This window comes from Pistacia vera, unplaced genomic scaffold (genome assembly GCF_008641045.1).
Source record: "Pistacia vera cultivar Batoury unplaced genomic scaffold, PisVer_v2 Contig373, whole genome shotgun sequence".
NCBI classification, from domain to species: domain Eukaryota; kingdom Viridiplantae; phylum Streptophyta; class Magnoliopsida; order Sapindales; family Anacardiaceae; genus Pistacia; species Pistacia vera.
The window spans coordinates 676,798-694,805 of NW_022196194.1; the positions used below are offsets into that span (position 1 = coordinate 676,798).

Consider the following 18,008-nt stretch of genomic DNA (forward strand, 5'->3'; position numbering starts at 1 on the left):
GAAACGGTTACGAAAACCAAAATCTCATCTTTGTTCACAAAACCAGGTAAAGTGACTACAACTAAACCACCAGATTCAGTACATAACGTTGAAGAGTTAGCGAGGCTTGATAAATTTCTTCAAAAGGATTGTAAAGAAGGTAATATAACTCTTGACGAAGCACGCTATTTCTTTTGTTTAATGATTCATATGCAACCCAAACCACCAATTTCATCATTCAACCGGTTGTTTGGAGCTCTTGCTAAGAAGAAGTTTTATAAAGACGTCATTTTGCGCAAAAATTACAAGCGAGTGGGTTCAATGGGGTTGTTGCCGGATCTTTACTTTGAAATTTTGATTAATTGCTTTTGTAATGTGGGTCGAGTTTGTGATGGTGTTGTGTTTTGGGAGGATTTGAGGTGGTTTTTACCAGATGCTGGGACTTTTAATCTTTTGATTAAAGGTTGTGTTTGGAGAATAGGAGTTTGGACGCTACGAGGTTGTTCAAAAAATGGGTGTGTTGGGGTTAGGCCTAATATTGTTTCTATGGTAGTATATCGATGGTGTTGCAAAGATGGGTTGGTTGATAGGGCCAAAGAAGTTTTTTTGGAAATGAGAGTAGAGGAATTAAGCCAAATGTGGTTTGTGTACCTCTCTAATTTACGGTTTCTGTTTTGTGGGAAATTTGGAGGAGGCTGTGAGTTTGTTTATTGAGATGGCGGATCAAGGTTTGCAGCCTAATGTGCTAACATATAATACAATTATAAGTGGGTTTGCAAGGAGGGAAAGATAGAGGAAGCTAATGGATTGTTAGAATTGATGATCCAAAGAGGTTGCAACCAGACTATTTATTTATAGTACTTTGATGGATGGTTATTGCTTGCTGCATAGATTGAGTGATGCAAGGGAGCTGCTAATCTCTATGGAGAGTAAGGGCTGTAAGCCTAATGTTGTCAGTTATAATATTTGATCAATGCCTATGGCAAGAATAGGAAATTAGAGTGAATGAGTCTTTTCAGGGAAATGATTTCAAAGGGAATAGACCAACAGTATTTACATACAACGCTTGTTGACTAGTCTTTTTCTATCAAATAAGGTTGGAGCTGCACAGAAACTATTTTCTGGATGAAACTTATAATGTCGCACCTGATCACTTTACATATGGTATTTTGATTGATGGGCTATGCAAGAATTGCCCTGTTCTGGAGGCAGCAAAATGGTTTCGTACTTTGGAGTACTATGAGTTTAAACTTAGTATTGAAATCTATAGCAGCCTCATTGATGGGTTGTGTAAAAATGGAATGATCGAAATTGCTTGGGAGATATTTCACAAGTTGCCTCAAAAAGGCCTAATGCCAGACGTTATGCATATACCATCTTAATCCGTGGGTTTGTAAAGAGGGAAAACTACGAAGGCATATGATTTGTTATTTGATATGGAAAAAAAAGGGTTGTGCTCCAAAGTTTTTTTCTTTCAATACTCTTATGCAAGGTTTTTACAAAATAATGAGGCAGCTAAAGTGGTTGAACTTCTCACAAAATGAAGGACAGAATGTGATACCGGATGATAACACATTTTCCATAGTTGTGGATTTACTGTCAAAGGATAAAGAACTTGAAGTTGCTTCCTCAATTTCCTCCGCAAAAGTCAACAAGAGGCTTACATAAAAATATTGCTGTATTGACTATAAAAACCATCTTCTATGCTGTGAATGTCTGTAAATTTATGCTACAGTGATAGTGATTTTCTCTTTCTATTTTCTATAAGATCCTTTGATCATAAATCTTACGTATTTAATCCTTTTTATTTGTAATTTTTGCTTATTTCAATTGTTGTTTCTCACCTGAATTCTGCTTCCTCTAGTTATTTTAAACTCTTTGCAGTTAGTTCTGGATATATGAGAGTATACTGTCATGAGGCAAAGATGACACTTGATAGTTAGGATTATTTATGATTAGATGAACTTTTATATTTTGTACCCAATTTTGTACTAGGAACTTAATAAGAATATTTTGTGGAAACTAATTAAAGTTGAAAATTGAATTTCATCTAATCTTAATTAGGTTGGATTAATAAAAATTTATCTAACAATGTTGTTCTTGGATTCAATCTATTGAACCATATGTGGTAAAATTTCTATCTTTTCTCAACCCCATTGATATTTTGATCTTGTTTATTATTGGACGAAAAATTCTGATTTGGGTACATGTTAGATTGTTTATGGATTGTAAACCCTCTGACAATTTTTTTCATTAGCGATTTTTCATCCAAGGGTGCGGTTTTAACTATGCCAAAGTTTTGGGGATGTCATGAAATTTGGAGATACGTTATGTTGGTAATTGTAAGGATAAAGTTATAAATATGCACTTTGTTTTTGTGAGATGATAAGCAACTTTGGTTCTTGAGATTTTATAGATTTTTTTTTCATTTTTTTTTTTTGGGAGTTCAGGTTCTTTTTCATCTGCATTCTGCCTATGATGAATATGGTGTTATCAGAATGGTGCAGCACCTTTTTTGGGTGCATTGTGGTCGGGTCGCAAATCGAATCAAAGTGGGTAATATTACTGTAGATGGGAACGAGTGCACTTGCCAATCAACAAGCAGCCGAACAGTCTCCATGGTATGATTTTGCTTGAGTCGCAGGGTTAGATTTTCATTTTCTAATTGATTGTGCGAGAATCTGTGTTTTAGGTCAGTCCCTATCAAAACGTTTGTAGTCCAGTAAAGCTTGTTGTTGATCTTGAGTGGATTGTGCTAGGTTTTCACTATCAATCCATCCTTTATCAGCCTTTATGTCCATTCTGCAAGTGCACGTTTTCATTAGCATCAAACCCAATAATAAATAACAAGTGTTATGATGTATATATATAAAACAATTAGACTACTGGAACAGATAAGGAGATGTGATTGGCCTCATTAGGATAATGCCACACTCTCCTCTTAACCACTTGAGAGAACTCTCGCAGCCAGCCTTTTCTGAAGCTTAACACACCATTTTAATTTTAATTTGACCAAAGCACTTCCTGGTAACAGGTTTGTTTCTTGAGTGAAGAACTGAATAAAAAATGCTGCTAGTGATGTTGCTTGTGGTGTTGGTGTCTGTGAAGTTGAATTGAGTTGTTGCTGCTGATTAATTAATTAGTTTAAAGGAATTATGTGAAGTAATGTTGATGTGTAGTGATGATTTTATGGTGCAAGTGATGTTGATGTTGATTTTGTTTAGGTGAAGTATTGTTGGTGCTGATGAAGGCTGACTCTGAGTAATTGTTGTGGGGTTGATTAATATGTAGTGCAGAATGATGAGAAGTGATGTTAATGTTGTAGTGTTGATATTGATTTAGTGTTGGTGTTATTGAAGTAATAGTCTGTATTAAAAGAATATGATCATAAAAAGAACAGAGTTCTTGTAGTATGACAAAGGCAGAGAGCAGAGCAAAGTTTGTTAATTGAAGACATGTTTTGTTTTAAGGGGAAATATTGAACATATAAGCTACTTGGGTTTCACTGTAAGAATTAGAAAGACTTGTAAAATAACCTATATAATATGCATACATTAACTTATGGTACAGTCGATTGTACCGTAGACTCCTTTCTACTATTCTGATACATATTTTTACCTTATATACCATATCAGTAATACTACACCAATAATCTTCTCTCACAAACTTTCTTTCACAACCTTGACGTAACAGCTCGTAATTGGTCAGTTTATAATTAATTAGTAAGATCTATGCGAGACTTATGTGGGACCTGTTGTGAACTGACCAATTAAAAGTTGTTATGTCAGGGTTGTGAGAGAAAGTTTGTGAGAGAGAGTTGTTGATGACTTGGTGTATTATTATTCATATCATACATGAGTAATTTTATATTTACGAATTAAGGATTCTAGTTTGGATGTCGATTGATTTGATTGTTTATATATTCTCGTATCATCATCGTTGTCAACAACCACGATAAGTAGAATTCAAAATTTAAAGATATATTACGTCAATAATTTTGTTTGTATGGTCAAATGATCAATTATGAATCTCCATTCCATATTGACAAAAGGTTGGAGAGCATAACTAACACTGTCTAGATATATAAATATATTCCTATAGATTGATAAAATGTATGTTAATTTCTCCTTGTGTTTTAATTTAAATTTTAGGAGTAATATCAAGTACCTCCCCCGAGGTTTCAGGTATTATTAATTCCCACCAACTGTTCCAGAAACTCTCAATCACTTCCCCTCAGCACCTGTTAACCAACGCCTAGACATTAAAATGATTGGTTATATTGGTCTTTTGACATTATACAATAAAACTGAAAAATTAGAAAATATATAAAGGAAAAACAATCCCTCCCCAAGAAGAAACCCAACATCAATGCCCTACAGAATCCCATCACCCCTGTTGCTGGAAAATTCCCCACCCTGTTCAATTTTAACAAAGGTATTGAATTCCCTCGAAGTAACCCTATGTTTTGTATGTGATTTTACCTGGGCCATAACGTTTAAACAACTCTATTGAAAATATAGGGTGTGTTTGGATCATTATTTTGGATAGAATTTTAGGAATAATATTGGATAGTTGAGTAGGGTTATGATTACGAGAATAAGATTTATAAAATATGTGTTTAGTAGAGTATTTTGACCTTGATATTTTTGTTGAATATTTTATTGATATATTTTTTTATAAATGATTTATTAATATAATATTTTGTTGTATTTTGTTAAAATAATATATTATTATATATATAACATATCCAGTTACATTTTAATAATATTAAACAGTTTATTGGTAATTTTGTCACCCGTAAATATTAAAAAACAAAAACCCATATTAATTTTAAGTACTAATCCAACTATTTAAAACACATCACATTAATGCATATATGACAAAAGTACTAATTATCAACCCTTACAATCATTCTTACACGTTTACTCTATTAACAACTACGACATGGTCTACTCTGCTGCCCACAGTGCATTCGTTATGTTATCCCGTATAGTCGTCATGTTGTCTATAATACCTTGTTGCGGTTGACTCGGTCCTTCTCTATTTCGGCCATATTCTGTCTCGTTTTAACAATCACAATATACTTGCTCATTACCCGTACTATTATTGGTTTGTTCGAAGATACGATCGTCTATATTGTATATTCTGATAAAATTATGAAGTATACAACATGTCATAACAATCTTTCCTTGTTTGTTCAACGGGTAATTGTTCATTCCTTTCAGAATACGGAACTGAGAAAGTGAAATGGTGAAGTGAGAAAGTGGGAAATGTCAGTGAAGAATAATGAAGCAAACTGAGAAAAATAAAAGCCAACGCAATAAAAAAAAAAAAAAAAGTCAAAAAAGCTGTTAGAAAAAATATCATGAAGATTGGATTGTGCAAATAATAAACCAAACATTATTTAAAAAATCTGGTCCAGAATATGGAAAATAATACTGAACCAAATGCAGTGATAGATATTTGAGGATTTTGATTCATGGATAAGACCAAGAGTTTATCTGCACCCGTATGTAATAGCGTCCAGTCCACAAGGACATAGATTTTGACAGCGATTCACAAGCAATTTCATCAAATTATTGCACTTTAATCCAATAGATTCCCATCCTGAGATACTTTCATTAAAATTTGGTTATTGAATTTTGGAGGTTATTAAGTCTCTAAACACTTTTCGACAAGGGTGAAAGTCTCTAGGAAGTTTGGTCCATTCTATCTATAAAAGCCCTTGGAAACCTTTGAAATGCTTTAACTGTAAAGAATTGCGGCATGTCAAGTGCCCGAAGAATACCCAAACCCTTACTCAACCTCTGAAGAAGAAGAAGATGGGCAAAGTTGTAATATAATACAGAAAATATGGTTTTAAAATAAGATCAAGAGTTAAGATGGATCCGTGTCAACTCAATTACATTGAAGAGACAGTGAGAGAGGGAGTGAAAGGCTGAAGGCTCAATAATTTTGCTGCGTTTAACATGCCCTCGGTGTCTGGATAATTACATGTGAACCCTACAGGTTTCAGATAAATACATTTTTTCCCACTCTCATTTCCGGTGAGATTGTATTATTTAAATGTAAAACCCACAAAAGACTAAGCCAGTTGGAAGTTGAACCTAGATAATCCACAAACAGCGCTACTCAAATGGCCTCCAAAACCTTGCTTCGTCGTTGTTCTTCTTCTTCTGAAACGGTTACGAAAACCAAAATCTCATCTTTGTTCACAAAACCAGGTAAAGTGACTACAACTAAACCACCAGATTCAGTACATAACGTTGAAGAGTTAGCGAGGCTTGATAAATTTCTTCAAAAGGATTGTAAAGAAGGTAATATAACTCTTGACGAAGCACGCTATTTCTTTTGTTTAATGATTCATATGCAACCCAAACCACCAATTTCATCATTCAACCGGTTGTTTGGAGCTCTTGCTAAGAAGAAGTTTTATAAAGACGTCATTTTGCATTACAAGCGAGTGGGTTCAATGGGGTTGTTGCCGGATCTTTTTACTTTGAATATTTTGATTAATTGCTTTTGTAATGTGGGTCGAGTTTGTGATGGTTTTGTTGTTTTTGGGAGGATTTTGAGGTGGGGTTTTTACCCAGATGCTGGGACTTTTAATCTTTTGATTAAAGGTTTGTGTTTGGAGAATAGGAGTTTGGACGCTACGAGGTTGTTCAAAAAAATGGCTGTGTTTGGGGTTAGGCCTAATATTGTTTCTTATGGTAGTATTATCGATGGTGTTTGCAAAGATGGGTTGGTTGATAGGGCCAAAGAAGTTTTTTTGGAAATGAAGAGTAGAGGAATTAAGCCAAATGTGGTTGTTTGTACCTCTCTAATTTACGGTTTGTGTTTTGTGGGAAATTTGGAGGAGGCTGTGAGTTTGTTTATTGAGATGGCGGATCAAGGTTTGCAGCCTAATGTGCTAACATATAATACAATTATAAGTGGGTTTTGCAAGGAGGGAAAGATAGAGGAAGCTAATGGATTGTTAGAATTGATGATCCAAAGAGGTTTGCAACCAGACATATTTATTTATAGTACTTTGATGGATGGTTATTGCTTGCTGCATAGATTTGATGATGCAAGGGAGCTGCTAATCTCTATGGAGAGTAAGGGCTGTAAGCCTAATGTTGTCAGTTATAATATTTTGATCAATGCCTATGGCAAGAATAGGAAATTAGAGAATGCTATGAGTCTTTTCAGGGAAATGATTTCAAAGGGAATTAGACCAACAGTATTTACATACAACGCTTTGTTGACTAGTCTTTTTCTATCAAATAAGGTTGGAGCTGCACAGAAACTATTTGCTGAGATGAAACTTTATAATGTCGCACCTGATTCATTTACATATGGTATTTTGATTGATGGGCTATGCAAGAATGGCTGTGTTCTGGATGCAGCAAAATGGTTTCGTACATTGGAGTACTATGAGTTTAAAATTGATATTGAAATCTTTAACTGCCTCGTTGACGGGTTGTGTAAAAATGGAATGCTTGAAATTGTTTTAGAGTTATTTCACAAGTTGCCTCAAAAAGGCCTAATGCCAGACATTGTGACGTATTCCATCTTAATCCGTGGGTTTTGTAAAGAAGGGAAACTAGAAAAGGCATATGACTTGTTATCAGATATGGAAAGCAATGGTTGCACTCCAAATGTTGTTTCTTTCAATACTCTTATGCAAGGTTTTTTACAAAATAATGAGGCAGCTAAAGTGGTTGAACTTCTTCACAAAATGAAGGACAGAAATGTGATACCGGATGATACCACATTTTCCATAGTTGTGGATTTACTGTCAAAGGATAAAGAACTTTTGAAGTTGCTTCCTCAATTTCCTCCGCAAAAGTCAAAAAGAGGCTAACATAATAAATATTGCTGTACTTGACTATAAAAACCATCTTCTATGCTGTGAATGTCTGTAAATTTATGCTACAAGTGATAGTATTTTCTCTTTCTATTTTCTATATAGCATCCTTTGATCATAAATCTTCACGTATTTAATCCTTTATATTATTTGTAAGTTTTTTGCTTATTTCAATTTGTTGTTTCTCACCTGAATTCTGCTTCCTCTAGTTATTTTAAACTCTTTGCAGTTAGTTCTGGATATTATGAGAGTATACTGTCATGAGGCAAAGTTGACACTTGATAGTTTAGGATTATTTTGAATTATTTATGATTAGATGAACTTTTTATAGTTTTGTATCCCAATTTTGTACTAGGAACTTAATAAGAGTATCATGTGGAAACTAATTAAAGTTGAATATTGAATTTCATCTAATCCTTAATTAGGTTGGATTGCATATAATACAATTTATCTAACAATGTTGTTCTTGGATTCAATTCTATTGAACCATATGTGGTAAAATTTCTATCTTTTCTCAATCCCATTTGATATTTTGTCATCTTTTTTATGATTGGATGAAAATTCTGATTCTGGGTGCATTGTTAGATTGTTTATGGATTGTAAACCTCTTGACAATTTTTTTCATTATGCGATTTTTCCATCCAAGGGTGTGGTTTTAACTATGCCAAAGTTTTGGGGATGTCCATAAAATTTGGAGATTTGTTCATGTTGGTAATTGTAAGGAAAAAGTTATAATATATATGCACTTTATTTTTGTGAGATGAATAAGCAATTTTAGTTCTTGAGATTTTATAGATTTTTTTTAATTTTTAATTTTTTTGGGAGTTCAATTTCTTGTTTCATCTGCATTCTGCCTATGATGAATTATGGTGTTATCAGAATGGTGCAGCACCTTTTTTTGTTTAATGATTCATATGCAACCCAAACCACCAATTTCATCATTCAACCGGTTGTTTGGAGCTCTTGCTAAGAAGAAGTTTTATAAAGACGTTGGATAGAATTTTAGGAAAATATTGGATAGTTGAGTAGGGTTATGATTACGAGAATAAGATTTATAAAATATGGTGTTAGTAGAGTATTTTGACCTGATATTTTGTTGAATATTTTATTGATATATTTTTATAAATGATTTATTAATATAATATTTTGTTGTATTTGTTAAAATAATATTATATATTATATATAACATATCCAGTTACATTTAATAATATTAAACAGTTTATTGGGATATTTGTCACCCGTAAATATTAAAAACAAAAACCCATATTAATTTTAAGTACTAATCCAACTATTAAAACACACACATTAATGCATATATGACAAAAGTACTATTATCAACCCTTACAATCATTCTTACAGTTTACTCTATAACAACTACGACATGGTCTACTCTGCTGCCCACAGTGCATTCGTTATGTTATCCCGTATAGTCGTCATGTGTGTCTATAATACCTTGTTGCGGTTGACTCGGTCCTTCTCTATTTCGGCCATATTCTGTCTCGTTTTAACAATCACAATATACTTGCTCATTACCCGTACTTATTATGGTTTGTTCGAAGATACGATCGTCTAATTGTATATTCTGATAAAATTATGAAGTATACAAACAGTCATAACAATCTTTCCTGTTTGTTCAACGGGTAATTGTTCATTCCTTTCAGAATACGGAACTGAGAAAGTGAAATGGTGAAGTGAGAAAGTGGAAATGTCAGTGAAGAATAATGAAGCAAACTGAGAAAAATAAAAGCCAACGCAATAAAAAAAAAAAAAGTAAACAAAAAAGCTGTTAGAAAAATATCATGAAGATTGGATTTGTGCAAATAATAAACCAAACATATTTAAAAAATCTGGTCCAGAATATGGAAAATAATACTGAACCAAATGCAGTCATGATAGATATTTGAGGATTTTGATTCATGGATAAAGACCAAGAGTTTATCTGCACCCGTATGTAATAGCGTCCAGTCACAAGGACATAGATTTGACAGCGATTCACAAGCAATTCATCAAATTATTGCACTTTAATCCAATAGATTCCCATCCTGAGATACTTTCATTAAAATTTGGTTATTGAATTTTGGAGGTATTAGTCCTAAACACTTTTCGACAAGGGTGAAAGTCTCTAGGAAGTTTGGTCCATTCTATCTATAAAAGCCCTGGAAACCTTTGAAATGCTTTAACTGAAAGAATTGGCGGATGTCAAGTGCCCGAAGAATACCCAAACCCTTACTCAACCTCTGAAGAAGAAGAAGATGGGCAAAGTTGGATATAATACAGAAAAATATGGGTTAAATAAGATCAAGAGTAAGATGGATCCGTGTCAACTCATACATTGAAGAGACAGTGAGAGAGGGAGTGAAAGGCTGAAGGCTCAATAATTGTGTCGTTTAACATGCCCTCGGTGTCTGGATATTACATGTGAACCCTACAGGTTTCAGATAAATACATTTTTTCCCACTCTCATTTCCGGTGAGATTGTATTATTTAAATGTAAAACCCACAAAAGACTAAGCCAGTTGGAAGTTGACCTAGATAATCCACAAACAGCGCTACTCAAATGGCCTCCAAACCTTGCTCGTCGGTGTTCTTCTTCTTCTGAAACGGTTACGAAAACCAAAATCTCATCTTTGTTCACAAAAAAGGTAAAGTGACTACAACTAAACCACCAGATTCGTACATAACGTTGAAGAGTTAGCGAGGCTTGATAAATTTCTCAAAGGATTGGTAATAGAATTTGGTAATTTGGAGTTGTTCTCAACTTCTTGACGAATCCCATGCATTCCCGCGGGATTGTAAACCCTTTGACAATTTTTTTTCATTATGCGATTTTTCCATCCAAGGGTGCGGTTTTAACTATGCCAAAGTTTTGGGTATGTCCATGAAATTTGGAGATACGTTCATGTTGGTAATTGTAAGGATAAAAGTTATAATATATATGCACTTTGTTTTTGTGAGATGAATAAGCAACTTTGGTTCTTGAGATTTTATAGATTTTTTTTTCATTTTTTATTTTTTTGGGAGTTCAAGTTCTTGTTTCATCTGCATTCTGCCTATGATGAATTATGGTGTTAGCTGGACTACAACAGAATGGTGCAGCACCTTCTTTTGGGTGCATTGTGGGTCGGGTCGCAAATCGAATCAAAGTGGGTAAATTTACTGTAGATGGGACCGAGTGCACTTTGCCAATCAACAACTACAAGCAGCCGAACAGTCTCCATGGTATGATTTTGCTTGAGTTGTAGTGTTAGATTTTTCATTTTCTAATTGATTGTGCGAGAATCTCGTGTTGTTTTAGGTCAGTCCCTATCAAAACTGTTGTAGTCCAGCTAAAGCTTTGTTGTTGATCTTGAGTGGATTGTGCTAGGCTTTTTCACTATCAATCCATCCTTTACCAGCCAGCCTTCTTATGTCCATTCCTGCAAGTGCACGTTTTCATTTAGCATCAAACCTAAAATATAACAAGTGTTATGATGTATATATAAAACAATTAAGACTTACTGGAAACAGATAAGGAGATGTGATTGGTCTCATTAGGATAATGCCACACTCTCCCGTTACCACACTTGAGAGAACTCTTGCAGCCAGCCTTTTCTGAAGCTTTAAACACACCATTTTTAATTTTAATTTGACCAAAGCACTTCCTGGTAACAGGTTTGTTTTCTTGAGTGAAGAACTGAATGTCACTGCTGAGTTACCCGAATAAATAATTGCTACTATTGATGTTGCTTATGTGGTTTTGGTGCTAGTGAAGTTGATTCTGAGTTGTTGCTGCTGATTAATTAGTTAGTTTAAAGGAATTATGTGAAGTAATGTTGATGTTGTAGTGCTGATTTTTATGTGAAGTGATGTTGATGTTGATTTTGTTTAGGTGAAGTATTGTTGGTGCTGATGAAGGCTGACTCTGAGTAATTGTTGTGGGGTTGATTAATATGTAGTGCAGAATGATGAGAAGTGATGTTAATGTTGTAGTGTTGATATTGATTTAGTGTTGGTGTTATTGAAGTAATAGTCTGTATTAAAAGAATATGATCATAAAAAGAACAGAGTTCTTGTAGTATGACAAAGGCAGAGAGCAGAGCAAAGTTTGTTAATTGAAGACATGTTTTGTTTTAAGGGGAAATATTGAACATATAAGCTACTTGGGTTTCACTGTAAGAATTAGAAAGACTTGTAAAATAACCTATATAATATGCATACATTAACTTATGGTACTATCGATTGTACCGTAGACTCCTTTCTACTATTCTGATACATATTTTTACCTTATATACCATATCAGTAATACTACACCAATAATCTTCTCTCACAAACTTTCTTTCACAATCTTGACGTAACAGTTCGTAATTGGTCAGTTTATATTTAATTAGTAAGATCTATGCGAGACTTATGCAGGATCTGTTGTAAACTGACTAATTACGAGTTGTTATGTCAGGGTTGTAAAAGAAAGTTTATCAGGGAGAGTTGTTGATGACTTGGTGTATTATTATTCATATTATACATGAGTAATTTTATATTTACGAATTAAAGATTCTAATTTTGGATGTCGATTGATTTGATTGTTTATATATTCTCATGTCATCATCATTGTCAACAACCACGATAAGTAGAATTCAAAATTTAAAGATATATTATGTCAATAATTTTGTTTGTATAGGCAAATGATCAATTATGAATCTCCCATTCCATATTGGCAAAAGGTTGGAGAGCATAACTAACAATGTCTAGATATATAAATATATTCCTATAGATTGATAAAATGTATGTTAATTTCTCCTTGTGTTTTAATTTAAATTTTAGGAGTATTATCAAGTACCTCCCCCGAGGTTTCAGGTATTATTAAATTCCCACCAACTGATCCAGAAACTCTCAACTACTTCCCCTCAGCACCTGTTCTCCAACGCCTAGACATTAAAATGATTGGTTATATTGGTCTTTTGACATTATACAATAAAACTAAAAATTAGAAAATATATGAAGGAAAAACAATCCCTCCCCAAGAAGAAACCCAACATCAATCCCCTACAGAAACCCATCACCACTGTTGCCGGAAAATTCCCCACCCTGTCCAATTTTAACAAAGGTATTGAATTCCCTCGGAGTAACCCTATTTTATCTTTAGTTTTGTATCTGATTTTACCTGGGCCATAACATTTAAACAACTCTAATGAAAATATAGGCTCTGTTTGACACATTATTTCTACCCATATTCTCAATCCTATTCCCAAAATATTGTTTGTTTTACTATTTAAGAAATATTAATGTATTTTTTAATTACTTTTAGACCTCTTAAGTTTGTTAATTTCATAAATACCCCTAGAAAAAAGTTTAAAAATTAACAAAAATACCCCCACCCACCCATACTTGCCAGATTCCGATAACCACCGTCAGTGGTAGCCAGAATCTGTCACAACGGCCTACAAACGACTGGAACTGACCGGCAATTCACCAATCTGGCCGTCGAATCTTGGCCATCGTTGACCAACAACGACAGCCAGATCTAGACTTTTTTGGTCGTCGACGGCCATATCTGGACATAGATATCCGGCCTTTTCCGGCCAGATCTGGCCGAAAAAGGCCATATCGACGTCCTACTCACCAGATCCAACGGTCTGTGTCGTAACGCCATTTTCCAGCCAGATTCCGACGGTGGTGGCCGGAAACTGGCACTGTGAGTGGGTGGGTGTGTTTTTGTCATTTTATAAAAAATTTATATATTGAGGTGTTTAGTTAAATTAGCAAACCTAAGGGTTTTTTTTTTTTTTAATTTTTTAATTTTACATCATAATACTTCTCTATTCAACTACCCAATATTATTTTCAAAATCCTATCCAAAATAATAAAACAAACGGCCCCATCGATATTCAAGGATTCTGATTCATGTATAAGACCAAGAGCTTGCTTGCACCCATATGTAATAGCGTCCAGTCCACGAGGACATAGATTTCGACAGTGATTCACATGCAATTTCACCAAATTATTGCACTTTAATCCAATAGATTCCCATCCTGAAATACTTTCATTAAAATTTGGTTATTGAATTTTGGAGGTTATTAAGTCTCTAAATACTTTTCGACAAGGGTGAAAGTCTCTAGGAAGTTTGGTCCATTCTATCTATAAAAGCCCTTAGAAACCTTTAAAATGCTTTTAACTGCAAAGAATTGGGGCATGTCAAGTGTCCAAAGAATACCCAAACCCTTACTCAACCTCTGAAGAAGAAGAAGATGGGAAAAGTTGTAATATAATACAAAAAATATGGTTGAAGATGAATAGTAAAGATGGATCCGTGTCAATTACATTAAGAAAAATAATACAGCCACCAACTGTAATGCATCGAATGACGTGACAAAATCTTAACCGTTGATTAATTTTAACTTAATATTAATCAACGATCAGGATTTTGTCACGTTATTCGGTATACAAATTCGATGCACTACTGTCGGTGGCTATAGTATTACTATTACATTAAAGAGACAATGAGAGAGGGAGTGAAAGGCTGAAGGCTCAATAATTTTGCTTCGTTTAACATGCCCTCGGTTTCTGGATAATTACATGTGAACCCTACAGGTTTCAGATAAATACATTTGATCCCACTCTCATTTCCGGCGAGATTGTATTATTTAAATGTAAAACCCACAAAACTAAGCCAGTTTGAAGTTGAACCTAGATAATCCACAAACAGCGCTACTCAAATGGCCTCCAAAACCTTGCTTCGTCGTTGTTCTTCTTCTTCTGAAACGGTTACGAAAACCAAAATCTCATCTTTGTTCACAAAACCAGGTAAAGTGACTACAACTAAACCACCAGATTCAGTTCATAACGTTGAAGAGTTAGCGAGGCTTGATAAATTTCTTCAAAAGGATTGTAAAGAAGGTAATATAACTCTTGATGAAGCACGCTATTTCTTTTGTTTAATGATTCATATGCAACCCAAACCACCAATTTCATCATTCAACCGGTTGTTTGGAGCTCTTGCTAAGAAGAAGTTTTATAAAGACGTCATTTTGCATTACAAGCGAGTGGGTTCAATGGGGTTGTTGCCGGATCTTTTTACTTTGAATATTTTGATTAATTGCTTTTGTAATGTGGGTCGAGTTTGTGATGGTTTTGTTGTTTTTGGGAGGATTTTGAGGTGGGGTTTTTACCCAGATGCTGGGACTTTTAATCTTTTGATTAAAGGTTTGTGTTTGGAGAATAGGAGTTTGGACGCTATGAGTTGTCCCCCCCCCCCCCCCCCAAAAAAATGGCTGTGTTGGGGTTAGGCCTAATATTGTTTTTATGGTAGTATTATCGATGGTGTTTGCAAAGATGGGTTGGTTGATAGGGCCAAAGAAGTTTTTTTGGAAATGAAGAGTAGAGGAATTAAGCCAAATGTGGTTGTTGTACCTCTCAATTTCGGTTTGTGTTTTGTTGGAAATTTGGAGGAGGCTGTGAATTTGTTTATTGAGATGGCGGGATCAAGGTTTGCAGCCTAATGTGCTAACTTATAATACAATTATAAGTGGGTTTTGCAAGGAGGGGAAGATAGAGGAAGCTAATGGTTGTTAGAATTGATGATCCAAAGAGGTTTGCAACCAGACATATTTATTTATAGTACTTTGATGGATGGTTATTGCTTGCTGCATAGATTGATGATGCAAGGGAGCTGCTAATCTCTATGGAGAGTAAGGGCTGTAAGCCTAATGTTGTCAGTTATAATATTTGATCAATGCCTATGGCAAGAATAGGAAATTAGAGAATGCTATGAGTCTTTCAGGGAAATGATTTCAAAGGGAATTAGACCAACAGTATTTACATACAACGCTTTGTTGACTAGTCTTTTCTATCAAATAAGGTTGGAGCTGCACAGAAACTATTTGCTGAGATGAAACTTTATAATGTCGCACCTGATTCATTCATATAGTATTTTGATTGATGGGGCTATGCAAGAAGGCTGTGTTCTGGAGAGCAGCAAAATGGTTTCGTACATTGGAGTACTATGAGTTAAACTTAGTATTGAAATCTTAACAGCCTCGTTGATGGGTTGTAAAAATGGAATGCTTGAAATTGTTTTAGAGTTATTTCACAAGTTGCCTCAAAAAGGCCTAATGCCAGACGTTGTGACGTATTCCATCTTAATCCGTGGGTTTTGTAAAGAAGGGAAACTAGAAAAGGCATATGACTTGTTATCAGATATGGAAAGCAATGGTTGCACTCCAAATGTTGGTTCTTTCATACTCTTATGCGAGGTTTTTTACAAAATAATGAGGCAGCTAAAGTGGTTGAACCTTTCACAAAATGAAGGACAGAAATGGGATACCGGATGATACCCATTTCCATAGTTGGGATTTACTGTCAAAGGATAAAGAACTTTTGAAGTTGCTCCTCAATTTCCTCCGCACAAAGTCAACAAGAGGGACATGATAAATATTGCTGTACTTGACTATAAAAAACCATCTTCTATGCTGTGAATGTCTGTAAATTTATGCTACAGTGATAGTATTTTCTCTTCTATTTCTATATAGCATCCTTTGATCATAAATCTTCACGTATTTAATCCTTTATATATTTGTAAGTTTTTTGCTTATTTCAATTTGTTGTTTCTCACTGAATTCTGCTTCCTCGTTATTTTAAACTCTTGCAGTTAGTTCTCGATATTATGAGAGTATACTGTCATGAGGCAAAGATGACACTTGATAGTTTAGGATTATGAATATTATGATTAGATGAACTTTTTATAGTTTTGTATCCCAATTTTGTACTAGGAACTTAATAAGAGTATCGTGTGGAAACTAATTAAGTTGAATATGAATTTCATCAATCCTTAATTAGGTTGGATTGCATATATACAATTTATTAACAATGTTGTTCTGGATTCAATTCTATTGAACCATATGTGGTAAAATTCTATCTTTTCTCGACCCCATTTGATATTTTGTCATCTTTTTTTGATTGGATGAAAATTCTGGTCTGGGTGCATTGTTAGATTGTTTATGGATTGTAAACCCCTGACAATTTTTTTCATTATGCGATTTTTCCATCCAAGGGTGTGGTTTAACTATGCCAAAGTTTGGGGATGTCCATAAAATTTGGAGATTTGTTCATGTTGGTAATTGTAAGGAAAAAGTTATAATATATATGCACTTTGTTTCGTGAGATGAATAAGCAATTTTGGCTCTTGAGATTTTATAGATTTTTTTTAATTTTAATTTTTTTGGGAGTTCAAGTTCTTGTTCATCTGCATTCTGCCTATGAGAATTAGGTGTATCAGAATGGTGCAGCACCTTTTTTTGTTTAATGATATCATGCAACCCAAAACCACCATTTCATCATTCAACCGGTTGTTTGGAGCTCTTGCTAAGAAGAAGTTTTATAAAGACAGTCATTTTGCATTACAAGCGAGGGGGGTCAATGGGGTTTTGCCGGATCTTTTACTTTGAATATTTTGATTATTGCTTTTGTAATGCAGGTCGAGTTTGTGATGGTTTGTTGTTTTTGGGAGGATTTTGAGGTGGGGTTTAACCCAGATGCTGTGACTTTTACTTCTTTGATTAAAGGTTTGCTTTGGAGAATATGGATACGGAGGCTACGAGGTTGTGCAAGAAAATGGCTATGTTGGGCTAGGCTTGACGTGATTATGTATGTGACTCTTCATTCAAGGATTTGTCGCACAAGCAACACGAGCGGTGCGCTTTGATTGTTGAGGAAATGGTTGTTGGGGGTGTTAATTGTAAACCTAGTATTGTTGTTATGATAGTATTATCCATGGTCTTTGTAGAGATGGGTGGTAGATAAGGCGAAATAATTTTTTTTTTGAATGAAAAGTAGAGGATTAAGCCAAATGTGGTTTTGTAACTCTCTAATTTACGGATGGTGTTTTGTGGGAAATTTGGAGGCGGCTAAAGGCTTGTTTAGTGAGATGGCGGATCAAGGTTTGCAGCCTGATTTACTGGCATATAACACAATGATAAGGGGGTTTGCAAGTAGAGGAAGCCAACTGGTTGTTGGAATTGATGAGAGCAATTTTTACAAACTAAATTTATTGAGTTTTCTTTGTCATAAATGATGATGAAAAATTGTATTAGTTCTATTGAGAGCCTATAATTGAGTAAAGATTAAATATATACTATAGTATTAATGTATTTAATAAGGAATACCTGAAATAAACACAAGCTCACACTGTATACTGAATCGATAATGT

The 18,008-nt window shown here is 34.4% G+C and overlaps 2 protein-coding genes across 2 annotated transcripts; both read left to right on the plus strand.

The window, feature by feature from the left end:
• The first annotated feature begins 6,085 nt into the window (after positions 1–6,085).
• On the plus strand, positions 6,086–8,738 carry LOC116140473 (pentatricopeptide repeat-containing protein At1g62720-like). Its single transcript, XM_031426100.1, has 2 exons — positions 6,086–7,902; positions 8,711–8,738. The coding sequence occupies exon 1, from the start codon at positions 6,116–6,118 to the stop codon at positions 7,826–7,828; it is 1,713 nt and encodes a 570-aa protein (XP_031281960.1). The 5' UTR covers positions 6,086–6,115; the 3' UTR covers positions 7,829–7,902; positions 8,711–8,738.
• Positions 8,739–14,520: 5,782 nt separating this feature from the next.
• LOC116140527 (pentatricopeptide repeat-containing protein At3g04760, chloroplastic-like) lies at positions 14,521–17,504 on the plus strand. Its single transcript, XM_031426152.1, has 3 exons — positions 14,521–14,701; positions 15,839–16,056; positions 17,277–17,504. Exons 1-3 carry the CDS (start codon positions 14,521–14,523, stop codon positions 17,502–17,504), a joined length of 627 nt encoding a protein of 208 aa, XP_031282012.1.
• Positions 17,505–18,008: the final 504 nt, after the last annotated feature.